We start from the raw sequence: 15,969 nt of genomic DNA on the forward strand, positions 1-15,969 counted from the left end.
GCAAGCAAGCAGTTTAAGTAAAATGAGAAGAACCTAACATTTGTACCTGGTAGGGAACTGTAATTTCTTCCAAGAAGCACATGTAGCCTTAATCTTTTTAGACTTGCCCTTATTTTTGAGGAACACATATTCTAGCGAGGAGAAAAAGAAACGTTAATTTTATTTTAGCATAACTCACTACTGTAGTTTTAACATCATAATTATGCTTTGAATCTCCATATAGTAGTCTCAATTTATTAACTCCAATTCTTTTAAAAAGTGACAACACAAAATTACATTACAATAAAAAATAAGGATTAAAATTAGTACTGCTTGCTCTTTTGAGCTGACCTTAGATGATGGCTCTCCTAGACATGCAGCATTAGCATCACAGGGATCTTATTTGAAAGACAAATTCTCAGGACCCACTCCAGAGAAGAGAATCAGAAACTCTAGGGATAGCGTCCAACAATATGTTTTAACAAGCCCTCCAGGTGATTCTGATAGCTGCCGTTTGAGAATGACCCTAAAGTTTCCAGAGAGCCAGAAAGGTTAAATAAGGTTGCTAACCCTGGATACCCCTTGGTTCTCCTTTAAGCCTATTAAGAGCTGGTGCGAGTCATGAACTCTGAAACCATTAGGTGTTTTCACCTAGATTTATAACAGCGGCTACATATTAGAATCACCTGGAGAGCTTTTAAAAAGGAAGGGAAGTTGGAGGAACTATAGCATTTTTAAAAGCTCCCCAGGTATCTTCTCCTAATATTCCCACATAGAGGTTGAATGTTCTCCATCGATTTATTCCTGGACCACTAAATACACATTTAATGGCTGTCAATATATTTGGAATTGTAGTTAGTGTATGTAGTGATTTTGGGCTGCCACAATCTGCCTTTCATGATGTCACAGAATGCATACCTGTGCCTTCTGTATTATTTCTACGTTAGTTACCAAGTTTCTGGCAATAAAACACTATTATTCTAAGCAAGTATATTAAGAGTAGAGAAGAGACTCAAACTATTTAAATTTCTACTTCATAATGGCCAGGGTAAGACAGCATCACCTATCACAGGGTGTACAGTCTGAAAGCATCAGAAATGAAAACATTGAAGAAAAACTGTGCAACTCCTTGGGCTGCTAACGACCTCAAAAATGGAACACAGATAGTCTCAAAATGCTGCACAGGTGATTTTAAAGTAGCAAAATGAATTTATAGACTAATGATAAGGCATACTTCTTGTTGATTACAGGTTCCCCCATACCCCCTGTTAAAAAACTGTTGATATACTAGTATATGAGATACACTAGACCTTTGGGGAAGTCAAGTAACTGAAGCTGTTGAAGTACATTTAATTTTACAAGAAAAACTTACGTTAATGTGCAAGCTGGATATTTTCTTATGATTCACTGCAAATATCCTCAGATTGGACATCTTGGACCTCTAAGCTGTTATTCTCTGAAAAAGAAATATACAAAATTACAAAACTAAATTTATGTATTATATGTAAGACATATGTAAGTAAGGCAAATGTAATATATTAGGTAAAAATGTATTACTTTTAAAAAGTAGGAATAATATTTGTAGCTATCAAAAAGAAAATGTGCAATTCAGAAAATGAAAGCTCAAACTAAACATGAGAATATGGTCCCTTATGTTTTCAACATCCTTTAACTCTTCAAGAAAGATATGAAGAGGGACCTCCCTGGCGGTCCAGTGGTTAAGACTTCGCCTTCCAATGCAGGGGGTGCAGGTTCGATCCCTGGTTGGGGAGCTAAGATCCCACATGCCTCGAGGCCAAAAAACCAAAACATAAAACAGAAGCAACATCTTAACAAATTCAATAAAGACTTTAAAAATGGTCCACATCAGGGCTTCCCTGGTGGCGCAGTGGTTGAGAGTCCACCTGTCGATGCAGGGGACACAGGTTCGTGCCCTGGTCTGGGAAGATCCCACATGCCGCGGAGCAGCTAGGCCCGCGAGCCATGGCCGCTGAGCCTGTGCTCCGCAACGGGAAAGGCCACAACAGTGAGAGGCCCACGTACCACCCCCCCCCCCAAAAAAAAGGCCCACATCAAAAAAACTTAAAAAAAAAAAAAAAGGAAAGATATGAAGATACTGTAGGAAAAGATATACTGAAATTACAAAAATATATCATACCAACCAAAAAGCACTTTTATGTAAAAATAAAAAACAGAATTAAGTATAGAAAGGTAAGCATCTACATGTTAACTTGGTAATTTCTCACTGATAGTATAAGTTTTTGGTTTATTTGTATATTGATTTTCCTAATATATTGATTTACCATATTTGTATATTGATTTACCATAAATATGTAAATATGTATTTCTACCATGTAAAAAATATACAGAAGTAAATCCTCTTCTTCTATGATCATGGAAACTAAGCATCTTTAGTTTAAAAACATTTACTAAATATTCACGATGCATCAAGTACACTGTCAAAGCTATGAGAAATGCATGGAAGTATATGAGACTGAGGAAGGTGGGCAACAACAGAAAAGGTTAAACCACTGTGCACCATGTTATGTAAGAAGGCATGTCAAAACTCATTATTCCTCCTAAATCTGCTCCTTTCTGTATCTTAAGACAGAAACATTCACTACCCTTATTTAGGAAGTTACCAAGTCCTTTTATTTCCTAAATATATCTTGAATCTATTCCCCCTTCTTCATTTCCAATGCCAAAGTTCAAAATGTTTGCAAAATCATGCATGTTAGATCCATTCTAAAACAGAACAATGGATTCTACAAAAGCTCACTAATATGGTTTGATCCCACATTGCAACTAACCTTTAAGAAACCATCACTTGTCAAAACCTGGTATAACATCTAAGACGGTCCACAATTTTCTGAAAAGACTATTAAAATACTCCTCCTTTTCCCCACCACATATATGTATGCTGCTAGATTTTCTTCAGACACTTCAACCAAACATTTTACAAATATATATACAGTAACATAATAAATACAGAAGCAGATGTAAACTGTTTTCTGTTAAGCCAGGCATTAAAAAGACTTGCAAAACTGTAAAGCAATATAAAACACTCTTCAAACAAAATCATTTTTGTTTTTGAAAATATATTTTTCATAAAAGTATATTAATTACATTAATATTTAATGGTTTATTATTTTTAATGAATTATTAAAACATTTTAAAGATTTGTTTTCATTTCTGGTATTTGAATATAAATTACAACCCATACAAACAAAACTGTTCATTCGGACTCATTTTTAAGTGTGAAGGGTTCCTATAGACCAAAAATTTTTTAAACTTATTCCAGCACTGTGTTTCTTGAAGTGACTGCCCATGATTATTTTACGTTATAAGTAAAAAAACAAAAAAACTGAACAAATGTTAGAAACAATAGCCAACAAAATCTGTGATCTTGTAGTGTTGCTTATGATGAAATTATCTACATAAAAGTGTGAATTTAAGGAAAAATATTAAGTAATTAATAGCACAGGTAATTCAGTTGTCAGTCTTAAAAAAGTAGTACTCGGATCACTTAAGTGGGAAACACTTCTTGAATCCATTCTTGACACATACCTTTGAAGTAAACAACCTCATCTTGTCAATTCCCTACTTAAAAACCTGTAAAGGTTCTTAATACAACAAATTCTGTCCCTAACTACCTTCACAGCCTTGTACTCGCCTACTCCCTACTCTATTCCAGGGGCTCTAGCCAAAATTCCTCTAAAACACTGCGCTCTAACACCTTTGCATGTAATGGTGCCACTGTCTGAAAGCAGTCCTCAAATTCCCAAAGTCACACACCTGGCAAATTTCTATTCAGTATTCAAGCCCCAACTTGGAAGCCTTTCTTAATCTCCTACAAAGTTTTAATACTACCTTGTCTGTGTTTTCATAACACTTGGAACTTATATTTACTCATGACAAATATGGTATTTCCACGTTATCTCCACTACTGGGAGCTGCCCAAAAGGTGGGATTTTCTACCAGCAGCCTAGCACAATTCCTCAAACATTTTTTTGACCTATAAAGTCATTTAGGGCCTGCCACTGATTTTCTTCTTCCCCATGGCTCAATGATTTTCAACAAAAATGGTTTCCTACTGGTACTATCAAGTGAGTTATTCTACAAGGCCCAGACCTCCTTAGGCCTTGGACAACACATAAGTGTAACAAAGCAGGGCCCTATGGGCCCTTCCCAGAACAGACTCCTCTCCCAAGTCCTCTGTCTGCCCCTTGTCTGTAGAAAAACTTTAGCCTCCTAGGGCTTCCCCAAGTTCCAAAGAATAAATTTAATAAGAGAAGTGAGAAAGTGCAGAAATAAAACAGTCAAACAAGACAAAATAATAATAGTTTAGCCATTAAACAAAGTCAAGGACCTTTAGTTCCTCCTAAAGGGCTACAGATAATATTCTGAGCCATGTCCTTTGAGTTATTTTGCAGATACTGAAACCCCCACCAGGTGGAAGAAGTTAACTATATGCTGCCCACAAGCATGTAGACCCCAGAACTGTTGGAACCAAAAGGTTGATGATGTTGACTCCCGACTATCTCACCACCAACCAGTCAGAAGAGTGTCCATGAGATGATCACACACCCCACAATCCCCCTCCCTCTCCCTATCTTTAAAACCTTTCCCTGAAAGCCTCTGGGGAGTTTGGGTCTTTTAAGCACTAGCTACCTAGACTCCTTGCTTAGTGCCCTGCAATAAGTGCTGCAGTTTCCTTCACCACAACCCGGTGTCAGTAGACTGGCTTTATTGCTCTCAGGCAAGTGGACTCAAGCCTGGTTTGGTAACGTAAGTACTCACCAAAAACTGTGACACCTGATGGTATAAAAACGGCAAGTAATGAGAAAAAACAGGTAAATACCCATTCTACATTATCAACAAGTTCACAACCAATAAACAAAAGAATCCATGGACTTTTTTTTTTTAAAAAAAAATCAGTAGACTATCACGCCTGTAAGGCTTAATACACAAAAACAGGAATCACGGTACACTAAAGTACAATCACAACATACATTAGCATAAAAGCACAAATGAAGATGATGTTGCTGATGATAAAGTAATGTAGGAAAAGAGATTCTAAAGCATCAAGTTAAAATAGTGTTTTCATATGGTATTTGTTACTGTACTTAGTAATTTTTCCTAAATTAGAAACTTCAATTTAGATTTGTGTCATATTCACTGTTTCTTAAAAAAGTATCAAATATGAATTAGGCCAATATGTTCATTATTGATTAACGTCAATCCCTAATGTCATCTTTGCTCTTTTTCTCTTTATATTGAATAGATCATCTCAAGCTATCTATCTAAACATTCATTTTCACTACAGAATTTATGTCACAAGTTCTAAAACAAGCTACTTATCTAAATTTTAAAAATTAGTTCTAGCCTTTAACTTCATTCAAGAAAAAAGCTTGGCAAATCAACTTTTACTCGCTAAAAAAAAATGCTCAGTAAAGATACTCTTAAATTTAAGTCACCTGGACTGAAAAAGCCCCTTCCAATTCCCTGTTCATCTAACATTCATTGGAGCAACACAAGGAGTTGATTATTGGAAACATGAAAATGAGTAACACATGATCCCTATCCTCAAGAAAAATATTAGGTTTAACAATCCTGCATATCACAATAACAAACATTTCATTCATAATACTTTCTGCATGGCTCTTACTACTGTACCTGTTCTTCCTCTTTAACACAAATAAGCTTCATTTTTTAACACCATGCAATTTATAAAGCAGCTCTCACATCTCCTGGCTTATTCTTCTAAACTATACCAATAAATACTGTCAAAGTTTCACACAGATCGAAGGAATACATTTTTATGCTTCTGACTGCCAAAATGCAAAGACTGGGTATCTAGTATATACTTGTAGATGTACCAAAGTAGTGGTGATACCCAACTTGGCTACTGCCAGTTACACAGGAAGAAATTTTTTAAGAGACCTTTTTGCTGACATCGATCAGTTTAGGCCATTTTTATCCCACCATCACAGCTGAAAGAACAAATGATAACCCACATAGCGATAACTTTGCCTTGTCTATTTCACACAAATCAAAATGTGACTATTGCTTAACCTCTAAAACATTTATTTTCTATTTCTGATTCAGAAGAGAAAAGGGCATTATGGCTTTGAGAGTTGTAAATGAAAAAACATGAGTTCACAATTTAAACAAACCTATTAAAAATCTCTATAAACTGACAGGAAACAGGGTAAATCTCACAATGTTAAGCAAAAGAAACCAACACAAAAAAGTTCATACTATATGATTCCAATTACGTCAAGTTTAAAACAGGCAAAACGAATCCATTCTGTTAGAAGTCAGGATAGTGTGTACCCTTGGGAATGACAGTTACTAGAAAAAGGCACGAGGAGGGCTTCTCAGGTGCAGGTAATTTCTTGATTTGGGTGCTGCTTATACAGGTATATTCAGGTTTAAAAGAATCCACTAGGAACGTTCATCTACAATATGCATTTGTCTGCCTGTCATAATTATAACACATCAATAAAGTCTTTTTAAAACTCTCCATAAACTTTTAATTACACCAGAAATGTCAAGTGGGCCCTTTACTTGTGGTGGAAAACGCCAGACTAGGCTTTACAGTCAGAGGACTTGCTGGAGCCCCAAGTCTTCTGTGATCTCTGACAAGTCACTTCAAATCTGAGTCTGTCTTTTCATCTATCACATCACAGGATCCACATGAGAAGTAAATTCAATTATCAACAAGAATATATTTATTGTGTGTCTACCACTGCCTTCTAAGTAATAGGGTTAAAAGTAGTGAAGAAAAAACAATCCAACAATCCCTTCCCTCATCCTGTCCCTATCGTAATCAGTGGATACAAACAATAAACAAAATAAATAAAATACATAGCATCTCCTATGGTGACAGGTGCTACAGAGAAGAATTAAGCAGGAAAGGGGAACTGGGGCAGTAGTAACTATAAAAAAGGAGCTCATGGAAGGTCTCAATAAAACAGTGACCTGAATCAGGTGAGGAAGGCAATACCAGGGGGAAGTGTATCCCAGGAAGAGAGATTACATAATTTACTGTACTTGAAAATATACAAACGCTAGTTAGAATTAGTTCGGGTTTTAAAGGAAATAAGTCCCATTAGAAGATGAAGCCTTAAAAAAAAAAAAGCCTCAAATCCAAGCTCTAAGACTTAGGGAGACGAATAACAATGACGTTCCAGACCGTGAGGGTAATTAAGGGAACTTCAACGACCGTACATTAAAATGTAAAAACCGACAGCTTTCCTCGCTACCACTAGAGGACCACTAGATGCAAATCCACTCGGCACCGTCCTGGGCACCAAAAGGCCTCAGGAATTTCAGAAATTAGTACAGAAAAACAGGACGTTGTCTTTCTTTTCTAACAGCTGTTAAGGCCCAGTAATTTACTTTCCTCTACAGTTAGTTTTCATTCCCCTGCATCCTTCTCAATTGTGCACACATTACACACGGTGACAGGAACCAAGACCAGTCGCTCTCGCCAAAGGCGAGACAGAAAGGCCCACACGTGGGCGGACACCGAGGTGATGGGGCGGGAGGCCCTGCAGTCCTCGTGCTTGCCTGGCTGTAGCATCCTGTAAGGTCGCCAGTGGCCATCGTGGGCCTAGGCACGCAGGAGTCACACGGCACGGCCCCGTACCCACCTGGCACTTGGTCGCATTCCGGAGGCCGGCTTTTCCCCGCCGGGCTGGTGAGAGCCGAGGTGCGGGCTGCACCCAACAGTGCAAAGGCCTCACCTCGCGACGCCCTACCTCGGAGAACGCCCTACCCGTGAGCGGAACTTACGTTTCCTTCCCTCTGCCTCCGGCGACGCCGCTTTTCATTACTTCCGGCGGTGCCTCACTCAAAAGCCGCCGGCCAGCAACTTCCGTCCTTCTAGCTGAAAGTGGAGAACGGAGGCTCGGAACGGCTGTGTAGCGCTTTCTCTGGAGTCGGTCGAGTTACAAGCGTCCCTTTCCTGCCGCGGGCGGCGTGGAGTCGGCTCGTGGGTCTCTAAGACCAGAAAATTGAAAGCTTCTTTGCGCCCCGGCGGCTGCACCCGGTGGCTCGGCGGCCGTCACCATGGTGAGAAGGTCGCCTCAGGAGCTCGCCACTTAGGGCGTCAGAGGTGGCGGGGCCCGGGGGCCCAGGGGCGCTGGGGTTAGCGGTGAGGGGTGGTAGGCGGAAGTGAAGTGCAGTTGAGGGAATGAGAGTGGGGTGCGCTCCGAGGAGTGAAAACAACTTCAGTCTCGGGCCATAGAGTGGGGTATTTGCCCGAGCACAGGCTTTTAGAGCCAGACAGGTTTCACTCTGTTAAATTCCTGGCTTCGCCCAAAGTTGTGTGACCATCAGTGCCAGAGCCTAGTGATAACTCTATACCGTAGAGTATAGAGGAAACCGAAGGTATGCCCTGCCACCGGCCAAGCAGCTAATGAATTGCAGAGCCGGGCTTATAGCCCAGATCTGACTGCCAGACCCTTTGTCTTTCTACCACATGTCTAATCTCTGTTTCTCTGCAAAGTGGCATTCCACATACCTTTTTCATGGTTGCTGCCAGGTGTATGTGATAGCAGTTGAAAACACCACACAAAATACCTAGTACCTTGTTGATTGTTACATAGCATTATTCTCCGTGCTGGAGTTGGCTTTACACCGTTGTTTTATTTTTGTAGTCTTAAAGTACAAATAGACTGGGGCCGCGTGTTGAAATAAAACAATATTGGTGTGTAAGATAAAACAGGCACTTAAAAAGCAAAAGGGGATCCCATACATTGCACATGAAACGCAAAATAGTACAGCCACCTTGAAAACAGTTGGGCATATGTCCACACAAAGACTTAAATGCAAATGTTTATTCACTAAGAACTGGAAACAACCCAAATATCCATCAACTGGTAAACAAATAAACAAATGGTGGTATATCCATAAAATGACTACTTGTCAAAAGAAATGAAGTATGGATACGTGCAACAACATAGGAGAATCTCAAAAGCCTTATGCTAAGTGAAAGAAGCTAAATGCAAAAGGCTACATACTGTAGATTCCATTTACATTTCATTCTGGGAAAGGCAAAAGTAGGACAATAGATATCAGATTGGAGATGGAAAAAGAGGATTGACTTCAAAGGGGAACTTTCTGGGGTGTTGGAAATATTCTCAATTTTGATTGTGGTGGTTACAGAGCTGTGTAGCTTGTCAAAACTTACAACTCTATATCTATACCTAAGAAGGGCACACTTCATTGTATGTATGTAAATTATACTTCAATAAAACTGAGTAAAATGTTATTAAATTTTTAAAAAGTATGATGATGATACTGAAAGACCAGATTATCAATGTTCAGAAGTGAGAGATCCTAGAATCAGATCATCCCTTTTGTGGTCTAGTGGATTTTGGACAGTTCTCTTCAATGAACAGTAACTTTCACTGAGTTTATTACAGATGTAAATCCTGACGCCTCATATCATTCAGGATCAAAATTTATTTAACTTACATCATGTGATTAGGCTTAACAGTGCAAGAGTTATTTAATCAAGTGATCAGTGGATGACCTAGGACCTTCTATACTTTATATGCTACTCAAAAGAAAGTATTTTAGGGCTTCCCTGGTGGCGCAGTGGTTGAGAGTCCGCCTGCCGACGCAGGGGACACGGGTTCGTGCCCCGGTCTGGGAAGATCCCATGTGCCACCGAGCGGCTGGGCTGGTGCGCCATGGCTGTTGGGCCTGCGCATCTGGAGCCTGTGCTCCACAACGGGAGAGGCCACAACAGTGAGAGGCCCGCGTACCGCAAAAAAAAAAAAAAAGTATTTTAGAATAATTCTGTCAGTGATTTTTTTAAAATTAAAGTAACATTTCTTGCATCGTTATAGCCACAAAATGAATATATCGAGTTACACCGTAAGCGCTATGGATATCGTTTGGATTACCATGAGAAAAAGAGAAAGAAGGAAGGTCGAGAGGCTCATGAACGTTCAAAGAAGGCAAAAAAAATGATTGGTCTGAAAGCTAAGCTCTACCATAAACAGCGCCATGCTGAGAAAATACAAATGAAAAAGACGTAAGTGATCATTTATTTGTTGTACCAAGTTAGTCTTTTGAGTAATAATTATTAAAACCAATAATCCTGAATCTTTTTCATTCTTGATAGTATTAAGATGCACGAAAAAAGAAACACCAAACAGAAGAATGATGAAAAGACTCCACAAGGAGCAGTACCTGCATATCTACTGGACAGAGAGGGACAGTCTCGAGCTAAAGTACTTTCCAATATGATCAAACAAAAACGAAAAGAGAAAGCGGTAAGCAATAAAAATTGAAGTCTTTATTTTTGTTGCCGTTGTTCATGAGAATTATTTAAATACATATTTGAGGTTCTTAGTTGTTTCTTCAGTTAAATGGAAAAATGAAGTCCAACTATTCCATTATTTAGATGTTGAAGTCTTTGTAAGTTTCATTTTATATAAAATGTTTAAGTAATAAAAAAATGTGCTTTCTCACCATGAGAACATTCAACAGGATTTAAAATTTTTTTTAGAATGCCATGCGTCTTTAGTTTTAAAAAATTATTTAAAACAGGTTCTTATACTTGACAACTCCTAATGTTGTGCTGTTGTGGAGAAGGATACAACTGCTTCTTGTTTTTGCTGCCGTGTAGTGCCAAAACTGGTTAAAAAGTAGAATAGTGGAAAGCATCCTAAGTGATTTGACTTAGATAAAAATAGAGCAATTAAAAAAAATAAATACTTCTGGGTTGCACTTGGTGTCAAATTAAGTTAAATTCTGCTAAAAGCAGAAAAAAAGACATAGATACTATTTTTAAACACCTGTGGATAGACTGACAGAAATCTAGGTATCAGCAGAATATGCAGTATCTGCATTTAAAGAACTTAGTCTCCAGATTGGATTTTTAAAATCTTACTGCTTATTTTTTGATATGTAAGTATCAAAATTAGAATGGTAGAACTTTAGCACCAAAAGAAACTTCAGAGATTATCTACTTAACCCCTCTTCATTTTACAGATGAAGAGACTGGAATCTAGGACGTTGTAAATCACTCTTCACAGGCGCTTATCTGTGAAATGGTAGAGTTGCTTCTAGAACCTATGCCCTTAGTGATAGGTCCAGAATTCTTTCTACTGCCTTGCACTGCTTCCATTTTTTCATGGAATCTGCATTCTAGGGAGGTACAAAATATGGGGTGATGATTTCGTCTTACTAGTAAATGTAATCTAAAAATCCATTCAAGGTAGAAATATAAAGATATGTTAAGAGGTGGAGACAGTTTACAATAATCAGGACATGGAAGCAACCTAAGTGTCCATCAACCGATGAATGGATAAAGAAAATGTGGAATACAATGGAATATTACTCAGCCATAAAAAGAAATGAAATTGAGTTATTTGTAGTGAGGTGGATGGGCATAGAGACTGTCATACAGAGTGAAGTAAGTCAGAAAAACAAGTACCGTATGCTAACACATATATATGCAATCTAAAAGAAAAATTGGTTCTGAAGAACCTAGGGGCAGGACAGGAATAAAGATGCAGACGTGGAGAGTGGACTTGAGGACACAGGATGGGGGAGTGGTGGGCTGGGACGAGGTGAGAGAGTGGCATGGACATATATACGCTACCAAACGTATAATGGCTGGCTGGTGGGAAGCAGCTACATAGCACAGGGAGATCAGCTCGGTGCTTTGTGACCACCTAGAGGGGTGGGGTAGGGAGGGAGACACAAGAGGGAGGGCATATGGGGATATGTGTATACGTATGGCTGATTCACTTTGTTATACAGCAGAAGCTAATGCACCATTGTAGAGCAATTATACTCCAATAAAGATGTTAAAAACAAAAGGTGGAGACAGTCTTCCAGTTTTACCCTATTAACTATTTAGTAGTAAACTTAACTAGTTCCAATTAATTTCAGGAGACAGTGCAGATCTCTAGAAAAAAATTGAGCCAAAATGTTGGTTACACAAAAAAGTGAATCTACTACTTTGTACAACTAAAAAATATTTGACTTTTTATTCTCATTGTCTTTTACTAACAATATAAATTTTAACTGTGGCCTGTTTTAGGGAAAATGGGAAGTCCCTCTGCCCAAAGTTCGTGCCCAGGGAGAAACAGAAGTATTAAAAGTTATTCGAACGGGAAAGAGAAAGAAGAAAGCCTGGAAGAGGATGGTTACTAAAGTTTGCTTTGTTGGAGATGGCTTTACTCGAAAACCACCTAAATATGAAAGATTCATTAGGCCAATGGTAAGACCCTGCTAGAGTGCAATGGCTTAAATATCATTTCCTATGTTAAAACTGGATAAAGTACTTGACAGTTTCCTGAAATTCCTAAAACTGATAGAAAAGAACAGGTTGAAAGATGTTTTTAGGCTATTTTTGTTATTTTAAGTTATTGATGGAATTGGTTAGCACTCTTCCACTACTGTCAAGAATCTTCAGCTTCATAGGATATTTGAGATGAAAAAGAATTTTCATTACAGAGATTGTCAGTGAATCTTGACTTTTAAATATGACATATTAGAATCTTCATTTTCCACAGTCATTTTACTCATTGAACAAGTGATCTACTATGTGCCTGACACTTGTCTTTGAGAACAGTTAGAAAATGAGTACAATTGTTTTTTTCAAGAGTTAATTCCAGTTTAGTAAGGGAAGTATCTTAATGCTTTTGAAAATACTTAGTATGCAGTCATTGACAAAAGAGAATATTAAAATGGGACTTTAATTTCTGTTGACAGCAGTGATGGTCAAAACCAATCTCCTCTCCACCTCCCCAAATAAAATTGAAGATATATTTCTGCAGAATGTCTTTAAACAGAATGAATTAATCTGCCCACTGGATACCAGCCTGCTTACAAAAACAAAGAGGGGAAAGTTGGCAGTGTTACTCTAGCTCTCAACCTGAATAATTTTCAATGAATTAAAATGTTGTCAAACAGCCTGCTTCTATTAAAAAAAAAAGTTCTATTGGAACACAGCCGTGCCTGTTCATTTACATATTGTCTATGGCTATTTTTTTCTACAGAGTTTGAGCACAGTATTTGTAATAGAGACCATGTGGCCTGCAAAGCCTAAAATAAGAGCTTCACTATATGGTTATTCACAGAAAATGTTCACCCATCCCTGGATTCCATCATGGACTCCCCTTATTTTGACTGTATATTCATAATCTTCTAAATACATTTTGGTAATCTTAACAAGTTCTACAGGGAGAGAATATACTAGTCAAGGTGTTCTAGGCTTTCTGTAGTTTGGCAGATACGTTTCTTATTGTGAATTAATCATACGGCATTCTGAATGTTATGTAAGCTTGACAAATGAGTCAGTTACGAAGAATTTGATTTACTGTCATTTGCCCCCTTCCCCCCATACAGGGAAAAATCAAATTTAAAAGATTGCAAAGTGTTGTGGCTTCTAAAGTGCCTTCACCCCAGAAGACCGTATCTAGGTGACTGGGTGAATCTGGTCTCTGTAACAGAGATCTCTCTGGGCTCTCTCCAGTTTTTGACCAGTATTAACCATCAACGTAAAGAAAGCTGACAATCTTTCATCATGGAAGGTGGCTGAAGTATACAGACTTGGAATCAAGATACTTAAGTTTGATTCCACCCTCACACTATTTACCCTGGGAACAAGTTATTTAACCTGCTGATCCTTGTTTTTATCGTTTAAAAAAAAAATAGGGAGAGTTGTAAGGCTATCATGTTTAAATGGTGCTGTTTGTGAGCTCTAGCATAGTGCCTGGCATGTAGCAAGTCCTCAGGAAGTATAGGTAACTGGACAGGAGAAAATCTGAATATGATGCTAGGTAGCTGTTCCATGGTGAAAACTTTTCAGAAGTATGTGTTTGGGTTTTTCCCCCACATACTTTTCCTGTTAACTATGAGGTTTTTAGTCTGTAGAATTAATTCTAAGTATTTTCTTCAATGCCTTAAGATTAGACACTCAATCCTTTTGGGGCAGGGTGGGGAGATGATTGGAAAAGATAAGCAAAAAGGATCAATATTCATCATTAACATTTTCGACTCAAAACATTGTGTTTGACTTACTAGGGATTACGTTTTAAGAAGGCCCATGTAACACATCCTGAACTGAAAGCCACCTTCTGCCTGCCAATACTTGGTGTGAAGAAGAATCCCTCATCCCCACTATATACAGCTTTGGGTGTTATTACCAAAGGTACTGTTATTGAGGTGAACGTGAGCGAGTTGGGCCTAGTGACACAAGGAGGCAAGGTCATTTGGGGTAAGTACAATTTTGAATATGGGCTGCTAATGTTATAATCCTAAGAGAGAAGTTTTTAAGTTGACATAAAGTATAGAGCAAATTTTAATGCAGTTAAACTTGATGTGAATCAGATTTAAATCTTTAGGAAGAACACTGTAGAGAGTTATGAATGCAGTTCTTCTTTACTGGTTTCAGTTACGTAAGGTTTACTACATTGCTAGATATTTTTTTGATGCTTTTTATTTAAAAAGATATGAGAAAAGCAGATGGGAAATTGTAACTGAAAAACATTGGAAGAAAATAAATTGCCCACAAATGGGGGAAGGGAGGCAGACAGCGAACACTGTAGCCACACTATTTCAGTAATAATTAAAGCCTGAAATATGTCATGCAACAATTTAAAATTTTTTCTTCATTTTCTTAGTTTTCTGCTTTCAGTACCCAGATATTTCTAAACTTTAATGTTCTTTGAAACATTAATGTTCTTTTAAACTATATAGCTTCTTGATTGAATCTTCAGTATGAGTCATTGGCACATACTTCATGTTAGTTGACCTCGGTTGTTTGTTTTAAATAAATTTATTTTGGGGCTGCATTGGGTCTTTGTTGCTGCGGGCGGGCTTTCTCTAGTTGTGGTTAGCCGGGGCTACTCACTGCGGTGGCTTCTCCTGTTGCGGAGCACGGGCTCCAGGCGCGCGGGCTTCGGTAGTTGGGGCACGTGGGATCAGCAGTTGTGGCGCACAGGCTTAGTTGCTCTGCGGCATGTGGGATCTTCCTGGACCAGGGATCGAATCCGTGTCCCCTGCATTGGTAGGCGACTCTCAACCTGCGCCACCAGGTAAGTCCCTTGACCTCGGTTTTAAAATAGGTTAAACTGATTTGAAACTTAGTTAATACCTGATGCTTTTTCCAGCAAGAATCGTGTGGAAAAGGAGCATTGCTCAGGTCAATCCATAAAGGCTTGTTAATATAACATAGTAACAGAATGAAGCTAGCCACCATTTATAAAAACAATATTTATATAAAAATTGTATGGAGAACTCAAGCTTGGTCTTGAGTGATTTCATTTTATAAAATCTCATTTATATACTATGGTCGTCCATTTTTTCTTTCTTAAAAGTGGTAATTGTAAATAATTTGGGCAAAGATTATATGTATTCTTTAAAGGTAATATTTATTAGCTAACATCCCTCCTTTTTGTTTTGTTTTCCTTAGGAAAATATGCCCAGGTTACCAACAATCCTGAAAATGACGGATGCATAAATGCAGTCTTACTGGTTTGACAGCAGATACATACAAATAACTCCTTATAATTATTGAAGACTACACACCAATCAGGAAACCATTACTCTGATATTTCTGAATACTGCCAATCAGCCTTACATGTCTGCAGTCATCAAGAAAACTATTTATTCTATTGTTTTAAAAAAAAAAGATTAAAATGGCCTAGTTTTACAAATTGGTCTTTTGCGTCTGTTTAGCGTTTAGATGATGTTCATCAAATTGCATGATTAAAAAATCAATTATAGCAATATCCTACTTCATCAGTATCTGTATTAATAAGTGGTACTAAGCAGTGTAGATCTGTCATTATTGGAAAAGCCAGTGCAGTCGAAAACACATTTTATCAAAGGTTTGTGCACACTTTACTGTGAGGAATAAGCCAAGAAACTTTTTGTCACATCTAAGACCTTACCTGAGGTCTCCTCCTCCTCACTGTAGATTATTAATCCTAAGAAATGTAGCATTAACACAGC

At 38.1% G+C, this 15,969-nt stretch overlaps 2 protein-coding genes across 2 annotated transcripts in view; one reads left to right on the top strand and one right to left on the bottom strand.

Moving 5' to 3' along the window:
- The window catches only part of GFM2 (GTP dependent ribosome recycling factor mitochondrial 2), a 46,481-nt gene extending 38,675 nt beyond the window's left edge, over positions 1–7,806 (bottom strand). The window contains exons 1-3 of the mRNA XM_079916433.1: positions 7,638–7,806; positions 1,352–1,435; positions 47–131 (exon numbers count right to left, since the gene is read on the bottom strand). Coding sequence (XP_079772559.1) covers positions 47–131; positions 1,352–1,411 — 145 coding nt within the window. The 5' untranslated portion in view covers positions 1,412–1,435; positions 7,638–7,806. The remainder of the gene's footprint in view (positions 1–46; positions 132–1,351; positions 1,436–7,637) is intronic.
- A 113-nt stretch (positions 7,807–7,919) lies between these two features.
- Positions 7,920–15,684, top strand: NSA2 (NSA2 ribosome biogenesis factor). Its single transcript, XM_079916447.1, has 6 exons — positions 7,920–8,058; positions 9,843–10,030; positions 10,121–10,271; positions 12,050–12,229; positions 14,038–14,230; positions 15,428–15,684. Exons 1-6 carry the CDS (start codon positions 8,056–8,058, stop codon positions 15,493–15,495), a joined length of 783 nt encoding a protein of 260 aa, XP_079772573.1. The 5' UTR covers positions 7,920–8,055; the 3' UTR covers positions 15,496–15,684.
- Positions 15,685–15,969: the final 285 nt, after the last annotated feature.

This window comes from Stenella coeruleoalba (genome assembly GCF_951394435.1).
Source record: "Stenella coeruleoalba genome assembly, chromosome: 3".
NCBI lineage: Eukaryota > Metazoa > Chordata > Mammalia > Artiodactyla > Delphinidae > Stenella > Stenella coeruleoalba.